Source organism: Anguilla rostrata, chromosome 16 (assembly GCF_018555375.3).
Source record: "Anguilla rostrata isolate EN2019 chromosome 16, ASM1855537v3, whole genome shotgun sequence".
Classification (NCBI taxonomy): Eukaryota; Metazoa; Chordata; class Actinopteri; order Anguilliformes; family Anguillidae; genus Anguilla; species Anguilla rostrata.
This window is the reverse complement of record NC_057948.1, coordinates 25,036,185-25,045,987: the sequence shown is the minus strand read 5'-3', so window position 1 is coordinate 25,045,987 and position 9,803 is coordinate 25,036,185. Positions and strand designations below refer to the sequence as shown.

The window sequence follows — 9,803 nt, the reverse complement described above, 5'->3', positions numbered from 1 at the left end:
TCATTGAAATGCAAAGAATGCCCTCTACTGGGAGTAAATATGCTTGTTCCCAATGCAGGCTAAACAAATTAAAGTCGATCATAGATAAACTTTTAATTTAAATTGAATTAAAATACCTATAAAGTCGCATATATTAGGAAGGATCAACTTTCAAAATGTATCTTAATCTACTGACAGGGACATTGACAACAAGAGTCCCCCATGTCAGACCTTACTGGAAAAAAACACACTGCTCGATGTAGAAATCAACTTCTTTAGCCTAGTGATGATTCGCTCGATTGATTACTGCTGCCTTAAAGCGGGCAAACCTGGTCAGAAAAGAATACTTTGCTAAACCAGATGTAGCAAGCTAGCTATGTACCTCCATGCAAGGATAGGGTGCACAACAAGTACGACAAATAATACGTAAGAAACTTCTTCACCATGACAGGTTCACGCAAGGTAAGGGAAATAGTAGAGCAGTCTTCTGAAATGCTGTTACAGCTCGCTAGATAGTTAGCTCAGCTATGAAAAGATTGCTAATCAGATGGCTACAAATTGCTACAAGTTACTTCTGTATTATTTTTTGTAGTTATCAGTATTCGTGTTTTCCCCAATGTATTATTGACTGCGCATGATACTAAGACCAGAATGACCTGTCCATCTGATCGCATGTCGTTTCTTTGTTCACTCATTTAGGTGGCTGTCTCGCAACAATGCACCGATGGGATATCTATTTCAGGGAAAGGTTATTAAATACCGAAGACAACACAATAAGCCTGGAAGGTCAATCTCATGGCTGAGAGACGCTCATCTCCGGCTGCCAGGGGGAAGAAGCGGCGGACTTTATCGCTGACCAAAAGGGGTGGAGATGGCCGAGCGAATAACGGAACGAACTCTATCGCTGCGTTCTTCAACAACGCGCCTCCAGCCAAGCTGGCCTGTCCACTGTGCGGTGAGATGGTGCCCCGGTTCAAAATAAACGAGCACATCGACTCACAGTGCCAGAAATTTATCGGGAATGACCCCAAGGATGCCGGTTTGTCGGGGAATGGCGATAAGAAATGCGTTGTCTCCTCAACTCCAAATGATGGCGTCCCAAATCAGGGCAGAGCACCATGCCCTGAGGAGAAAAAACATTCAGCCACCAGCCCTTATTTTAAAAAGCAAGGGTTTTTGCAACAGGACCCACAGGAGTCCAGAAATAGTGGAACTAAGCTTGTGAGGAATGTAGACCTTGGGAGCCTGGCCTCAAAACTGTCCAGAAAAAGGCTGAAGTTCACTGACTGTGAGGATACATTGTGCCAACAGACAAGTAGAGCTCCACAAAACACTGAGCAAATAGGGGGCAGTGTGGAGCTGAACAGCTCCCAAAAGGAGAACTACTGTGTTGAGGTGTCTGATGACAGGTGCCCCACAGGTGACACTGAACCGGCAAGCGACAGGACCACTCTAAGGACAGCTGCTTTTTCTGTGAACAGGCCTCAAACAGGGAGCGGAGAGGGCTCAGATCAAAAAGAATCAATGTCCGAGTCTCCTCTTCCAGTGGTGTCCGTGTCAGTGCAGTCTTCTTCCACATCCCGACTAAGCAATAGCAAGAACAAAGAAGTGTGCAGAGTGGACCCTCCCAAACCAGCCCTCCCAGCTGCTGCCAGAATTAAGAATAAGAGGCAGAGAGAGGCGCCGAACAGTCAAATCCTGAAAAAGAAATTTACCCCATCCTCAGGGCGCCCCCAGCTACCTCAGGATAGTGTGGGAAGTGCAGGTGCCGGTTTGAGCACAGGAATAAGGGCGGAGGGTTCCGAGCTGAAGCCCAGTGAAGCTGAAGCTAATCTGACTCCTCGTGGCGGTTCTGAGCTGAAGCCCAGTGAAGCTGAAGCTAATATGCCTCCTCATGGTGGTTCCGAGCTGAAGCCCAGTGAAAATGAGGCTAATCTGGCTCCTCGTAGCGGGTCCGAGTTTAAGCCTGGTGAAGCTGAAGCTAATTTGGCTCCTCGTGGCGGTTCAGAGCTGAAGCCCAGTGAAGCTGAAGCTAATTTGGTTCCTTGTGGCGGTTCAGAGGGGAACGAGGTCACTGTGCGCCATGCCCCGTTCGCAGAGGGAGGGAGGGGTGTAGAGCCGACGCGGCTGCCCTACTACCTGCGCAACTTCCTGACCGTGCTGGAGGCCGTGCTGGAGAACGAGGACGACAGGCTGCTCTTCAACCAGGACGACCTGGCAGTTATCCACGCATTTCAGCAGCTGTCAGGTACACAGCGCTGCTGCAGCCGCAGCCTTACCCTCCAACATTATCCTGTCAACATGAGAACAAAAAACCACCTGGGACCCCGTTACTATTATACTTAACAGGCTGAACGTATGTGTGCATTTTAAGGCTTGTTAGGTGCCTGGTGTAAGACATAAAGTAATGACTCCAATGATTTGCTGAATTTAAATACAGACAATATGAATTTCTGTAGTACTTGTGGCTTCATCAACCCAATAGTGGATGGTGCTGCCATGTGCCATTAATCAGTGGCTTATGGTGTATGAGCTAATCACAAAAATTTTTGTTGCCACAGCAAAACACTTTTATAGCTTCAGATCACTCATTGGTTAGAACATGGTGGCTCCACCTATTGAAGTCTTATGATGTCACACTTTCCCATGATCAGTTTTCCTGTCTCATGGCTATGACTCTGTGAATCCACTCACCCTTGGTTGTGTTGGCGCAGCTGCTGGGCAGATGCTCTACGTTCGGCTTTTCCAGAGGAAACTGCACTGGCTGCGGGTAAGCAGGCTGGATTACTCAGAGATTGGCTCAGACCTCGCCCCAGTGATCCAGGAGCTGGCCAGCTGTGGGTTTCTGCAGAGAGGTGAGTGTGCGGGACGGGAGAGCTGAGAGAAAAGGTGTGTGTCTCACACAGAAAAGACAGAGCAGCCCGTATGGAGATACACACATAAGGGGCGGGGAAATGGCAAAGCTTTTAGGGGCCCTGTCACTGGATAGGGCCCAAGAGAGTGTTTCAGTTCCCCCCCCCCTCCCATCCGCAGTCACAATATCCCACCCCCACTCCTCCCTGAGCCGTGATTATAATCGCTCAGAAAGTACAGGGGGAGGGGGTGGCCATCCCCCTGCGTGCACTCACACATACACATACAGTTCAGCCTTTAACATAATAAAGTCTGTTACCCTACATGCCACAGAGAGTGACCTTCAGGACCTGGAGGAGGTGCTGGAGCTGCTTCCTGCTCCAGAGCTGAGGGGCCTGGCCAAGACGTTCCACCTGGGGGCCCCCGGGGCCCAGAAACAGCAGCTGGTGACGGACCTCGTCCGGCTGGGCCGGCAGCGCTCCCTCTTCGCCCTGCGCCCCGGGCAGACGGGCGCCGGGGCCGCCATCCTAAAGAGGTGAGGAGGACGGGGAGGAGGCGCGACTCCCTGTGAGCCGCGCTGAACCCTGACCGCTCTGTGCCCGTTCCCCTTGCTGTGAGGGCCGCTCTGAACCCTGACCGCTCTGTGCCCGGTCCCCTCGCTGTGAGGGCCGCTCTGTGCCCGGTCCCCTCGCTGTGAGGGCCGCTCTGAACCCTGACCGCTCTATGCCCGTTCCCCTCGCTGTGAGGACCGCTCTGTGCCCGGTCCCCTCTCTGTGAGGGCCGCTCTGTGCCCGTTCCCCTCTCTGTGAGGGCCGCTCTGTGCCTGGTCCCCTCGCTGTGAGGGCCGCTCTGTGCCCGGTCCCCTCGCTGTGAGGGCCGCTCTGAACCCTGACCGCTCTATGCCCGTTCCCCTCGCTGTGAGGACCGCTCTGTGCCCGTTCCCCTCTCTGTGAGGGCCGCTCTGTGCCCGTTCCCCTCTCTGTGAGGGCCGCTCTGTGCCCGGTCCCCTCTCTGTGAGGGCCGCTCTGTGCCCATTCCCCTCGCTGTGAGGGCCGCTCTGTGCCCAGTCCCCTCGCTGTGAGGGCCGCTCTGTGCCCGTTCCCCTCGCTGTGAGGGCCGCTCTGAACCCTGACCGCTCTGAACCCTGACCACTCTGTGCCCTTTCCCCTCGCTGTGGGGACCGCTCTGAACCCTGACCGCTCTGTGCCCGGTCCCGCAGGGCGAGGCAGCTGGCGGGGGCGTGCGTGCGCGTGTGCCGCGAGCCTCGCGCCGTCTTCTCCCGGGTCCTCCTCCTCTTCTCCCTCACGGACTCCCTGGAGGAAGAGGAGGCGGGCACGGGCGGGCAGAACCAGCTCTACACCATCCTGCTGGTCAACTCGGGCCGCCTGGCCTTCCCCGCCTACACCGTCCTGCGCAGGGAGAGGGTGTTTCAGGACAGGGAGGACCTCATCAGGTGAGAGCGTAACGAGGTTATGTTCCACAGTTCAGGTTTTGACGGTCCTTGAATTTGTGGGAATGAGACCTGGAAATTACTTATAATGTCCTTCAATTTGTGGCCAAGTATGTCTTGGAAACCTTGTATTGGTTCTTTTGCATCTCGATGACATAGTGCGAACAGCTGAATTCAGATCAGGCTTTTCTGAACGACGTCACCCCTGTTGTTGTGCCTTTACCCTGTTGTTGATGATGTCACCTTAAATCCAGACGGCTGCAGGAATCTGCACTCCTTTTTTTCAGCTGTAATTAAATCCAGGCCTGGCTTGGAAGAGAAACCCAGTGCTGTGAATCCCCTGCGATTATGAGCAGAATAAACACTCCAGAAGTTCTGGGATTGTGTAGTTTGTCACTGAAAGCGTTGATTGCATGACGTTTGTTAGGTACGAGGCCGCCATTCAGGCTCTGCAGGACAGTGCTGGGACTGTGTAGTTTGTCACTGAAAGCGCTGATTGCATGACGTTTGTTAGGTACGAAGCCGCCATTCAGGCTCTGCAGGACAGTGCTGGGACTGTGTAGTTTGTCACTGAAAGCGCTGATTGCATGACGTTTGTTAGATACGAGGCCGCCATGCGGGCTCTGCAGGAGGTGGTGTTGGCTATGCAGGCTGGCAGCTGGGAGGGGGCCCTGGAGCTCTACACCACAGCTAAGCAGGTCTGGCTGGAGCAGCAGGAGCAGGACAGCCGAAACCTCAGGTGAGGAATATGATGTAACAGTAAATACTGAATCTGAAGTATTGGTCCTGGACTGGTCCTTCAGTCTTCAGACATTTGGTTGTTCAGTCCACTCGTATAGACTGTACTGCTACCTGTACCACCTGTGTCTCAGTGTGTAAACGTCTCTGTACCAGTATGTGTGTGTTTGTGTGTGATTCCTCAGGCACCAGGAGGAACTTCCCGTGTTCCTGCGCTGTTTCACCACGGGCTGGGCCTACACCCGGCTGCTGTCCCGCGGCGTGGAGATCCTGCAGAGACTGCGCCGTTATGAGGTGGGCGTGCACACATTCACACCTATAGTACGCTGCTATGAGGTGGGCGTGCACACATTCACACCTATAGTACGCTGCTATGAGGTGGGCGTGTACACAAATTCACACCTATAGCATGCTGTTATGAGGTGGGCGTGCACACAAATTCACACCTATAGCATGCTGTTATGAGGTGGGCGTGCACACAAATTCACACCTATAGCATGCTGTTATGAGGTGGGCGTGCACACAAATTCACACCTATAGCATGCTGTTATGAGGTGGGCGTGCACACAAATTCACACCTATAGTACGCTGTTATGAGGTGGGCGTGCACACAAATTCACACCTATAGTACGCTGTTACGAGGTGGGCGTGCACACAAATTCACACCTATATTACGCTGTTATGAGGTGGGCGTGCACACAAATTCACACCTATAGTACGCTGTTACGAGGTGGGCGTGCACACAAATTCACACCTATAGTACGCTGTTATGAGGTGGGCGTGTACACAAATTCACACCTATAGTACGCTGTTATGAGGTGGGCGTGTACACAAATTCACACCTATAGTACGCTGTTATGAGGTGGGCGTGTACACAAATTTACACCTATAGCATGCTGTTATGAGGTGGGCGTGTACACTAACTCACACCTATAGCATGCTGCTACGAGGTGGGCATGTACACTAATTCACACCTACAGCCATAGTGCACTGTTATGAGGTGGGCGTGTACAGGCGTGTACACTAATTCAGTCTCTTGTTCATGCGATTGAAAACTCCAGCAGGTGTGCGTCTCTTTTTATTTATGTGATCGCCTGAATGTAATGAGTGTCATGTGACCATTTTCCTGTTCCTGTGATTAAAGTGTCCCTGTTGACTGCTTCTACAGGAAGCAGTGCTGGAGCTGCGGTCACTGCTGGCTCAGGCAACGTTCTGTCCCGACAGCAGGGGGCGCTGGTGGGACAGGCTGGCGCTCAATCTACAGCAGCACCTAAAGCGCACTGAGCAGGTACTGCAGCAGTAGCCCTGAACTCTAACCTTAACAATCAAGTAAAGGAGCCAGATATACTACCCTGTGTGCCTCGTGCCAGCGAGTAAAGAGGCTTTGGCTTAATTTACTCCTGTGAAACACGTTTGATCTCTGTGAAATGCAAATGATTCATGGTAAGGATCCTTACATAAAGACTACCCCCTTTTAAAGAGACGCTTTACAACACTGTCGTTATGGTGAAGCTCATAAATTAAAGCTTTAAACTCCTTACAGGACCAGCAGATGTTCCACTTGGCAATGCTAATGTGACCAGAAGTATAGTGTTACATAATAAGTCTCACAATATAGTGAGTTATTGTTCAAAAAATAGTATCTGTCGTGCCTGGGCAGTGATATCTGTACTGTACTCTAAACAGTACTCTTCTAAACAGACACTTTTAAAGCTCACCTGTTCTTACCTGCTGGTCTAGGCCATAGGTGCCATTCGGGAGGGCCTTTCGGACCCTCTGGTGCGCACGGGTCACCGGCTGTCCCTGTACCAGCGTGCCGTGAGGATGAGGGAGTCCCCCAGCTGCAGGAAGTACAGGCTGCTCCTGAGGGACCTGCCCGCGGTGGAGGTGCAGGACGTCACGCATGTGAGTATCAATGACGGAGGTCGATGACATCACTTCCCTGGCAGCTGAGGGAAAACGGGGCTTTCGTTAAAACGGCACGGCGCGCCGCGCCCGAGGCTCCAGCGTGGCGTGACCCTGCGCCGGGCGTGTCTCTGCTCAGGTGACCATCCGGGGAAAGATGTTCCCGCACGCCGGAGGGATGGGGAAGTCGGTCTTCCTCATGGCAGCCGATGAGGACGGAGGGAATGCCGGCGAGGGTGACGCCCAGGCCACCGTCCTGTGCTCCGTGGAGGAGCTGGCACTGGCACACTACCGGCGGCTCGGGTTCGACCAAGGTAAACCTGCTACTGCTGCTATTTTATGAATGGGCTCTTAGTAGTGGGAGTTCTGATAGTTCAGTTTACATTGGCTCTCCTTACATACCAGCTATGCATCAGGCACATTTAACGTAATGGTTGAATGCTCAGGCTATACACATTTTTTACACTACTGATGATTCGTATACATGCACAGAAACAAATACAAGAAATACACCTTAGGCGCAAACTGAGAGCACCGCAGACCCCTGATAGACACTTCGGAAACCTTTGGAAGTTTCTGTAAAAACAGTCAGGAATCTGCGCAAGTATTGTCTAAGATTAAAGTACTTCAAATACCTGTTTGACCGAAGACTGTAAAGAAGTAAACAAATTTCTTTTATACTGCACACGGACAAAGTTAATATGAAGGGTAAGATGCTTTTTAAACAAGTGAAGCCGTTGTTCCCTAGGGATTCACGGTGAAGGCTCTACATTTTCCACTCTATTTGGCCTCTTGTTGTGGGATATCATTTTCATGGAGGGCATTCCTGACGTCTTTCGAAATCCATACCAGGTAAGGAAACGCATGAATGAGGGGTCGCAAGACTCGCTGAACCTTGACACACTTAGTTTACGATTGGTGGAAACTCAAGGTTGTGAAAGTGTTTAGGATTTTCAGAGTGCTTGAAGGTGTTTGGTTATGTTTAAATTGAGTGACATCAGCCTCTAAAGCAGTGGTTCTCAACTCGGGCCAGAAAGGGCCGGTGTGGGTGCAGGCTTTTGTTCCAACCAAGCAGTTACACACCTGATTCTACTAATCAACCTTTGGAGTCTTTACTAAAGTCAAAAGCCTGCACCCACACCGGCCCTTTCTGGCCCGAGTTGAGAACCACTGCTCTAAAGCATGCAGTCTCCTTTCCAAACTGTGAGGCTGGGATTAGAAAGAAGTTGAGTTCAGTAAATTAAGATATTTGTAAATGAAAGAAGGTCCTAGTGATTTACAAAATAAATAAAAGCATCCTTAAGATTTTTGCATTTACAAACACTGTAGGACCCCCTGTTGAACAGAGCTGTGTTCTTTGGCAGAGGGTTGGGCTATTACCTGTATTTTCCAATGAGGACAGCACTCAGTCCGGTCTTTAAATGTTCATTAGCACCGCTGCCAGCCTTGCAGTCTGCGTGGACACCTCACAGGAATATGCATTCATCAAACTAATGGATCCAGCACCCACTGAAACTGCATTAGAGAATTATGAGTCAAGCACGTTTGAATTTTCATAAAGTTATTACCTGCAATGCTTTCTGTTGGTTACGAACAGGCTTGCCCTCTGGACCTCCACACGGACCGTTTCTATGGAAACCGGCGGGAGGCAATAGAGGCGCGGGTGGAGGTGCTGAGGGAGGCCTCGGAGGAGACGCTGCACGCGCTGCTGGCCGACGCCTGGAGCTCACAGGAGGGGAGGCTGTGCACCCTGGTCAGCTGGGAGCGCTTCTCCTCCCTGCAGCAGGCCCAGGTACGCTACCTGCCAGCACCACCGCTGATCCAGGATCAGCTAACCCACCCGAGATCTCACTCCACCCATTCTGTGTGGAACCACGGCACGCAGATGTAGAATCAGTAGTTTAATCAGCAGGAGAGTTGGTCTGTGTAGTTTGTTGGGGTGGTAAGTTGTGGTCTGTAAGGCAGTTAAGAACATGGAAGCAGAGGAACAGGGTACGTACCTTCATGAAGATGTCTCCGTGTTCTCCGCCTGAGCAGAGTCTGGCGTCGTGTCTCGGCGGGGCCTTCCTGGCGGGAATCGTGCGGCGCATGGCCGAGGACTACCGCCACTGCCGCGGGGGACTACCTGACCTGGTGGTGTGGAACACCAGCAACAAGGCCTACAAGGTAAGGTCTCAGGGTAGCAGGCAATTGTTTCCCTAACCTAAAGGTTGTAGTTTATGGGGAATTGTCTTTTCTATTTGCAGGGCGTTTTCCTTTATTTTTGGCCTTTTAAAGACAGGCCTATATTGAAGATATTAGTGTACTATGTGTCAGTAACGCTGTGATGTGTGTCAGTAACCGTGCACCAGAGTGACAGAAACACACTGAGGTGCTCACAGTAACCCTCCCACCTGCCGGCCTTTCAGCTGGTGGAGGTGAAGGGCCCGAACGACCGCCTGTCCCAGAAGCAGCAGATCTGGCTGGACGCGCTGCGGAAGCTGGGAGCCGAAGTGGAGGTGTGTCACGTGACTGACGTCGGCGCCCGGGGGGATCGCCTGGACTGAGACGCGGGATGGCTCTCGCACTCTCAGACAGACGCACCCTATGAGTGCTCAGTACAGCTGGCCGGCCCCACCCTCTCTGCTAGACCGAGCCCCTTTTCTCTTGAGTAGGCTTGTGATGAACCTTTGCCAGGGAGTGTGGCAAAAACAGTGCACTTGAACAAATGAAACACTACGAACTCAAAATTGAGATGGATTAATCTTTTTTTTAAATGCTCTCAGGTAGTACGCTATGACGTGTATGCATTTCTTGTGAAATAAAATAAAATCCTTATTCCTAAATGGACCTCATAACAGTACCATATTTTAACAATACACCCATATTCCACGTTAGA

General features: G+C 51.6%; 1 protein-coding gene across 1 annotated transcript; it reads left to right on the top strand.

Moving 5' to 3' along the window:
* The first annotated feature begins 278 nt into the window (after positions 1-278).
* fan1 (FANCD2 and FANCI associated nuclease 1) lies at positions 279-9,750 on the top strand. The gene is made up of 14 exons (XM_064313948.1): positions 279-441; positions 679-2,227; positions 2,694-2,834; positions 3,166-3,367; positions 4,052-4,285; positions 4,884-5,021; positions 5,206-5,314; positions 6,189-6,308; positions 6,761-6,925; positions 7,065-7,239; positions 7,674-7,777; positions 8,523-8,717; positions 8,963-9,091; positions 9,334-9,750. Exons 2-14 carry the CDS (start codon positions 775-777, stop codon positions 9,469-9,471), a joined length of 3,303 nt encoding a protein of 1,100 aa, XP_064170018.1. The 5' UTR covers positions 279-441; positions 679-774; the 3' UTR covers positions 9,472-9,750.
* The last annotated feature ends 53 nt before the right edge of the window (positions 9,751-9,803 follow it).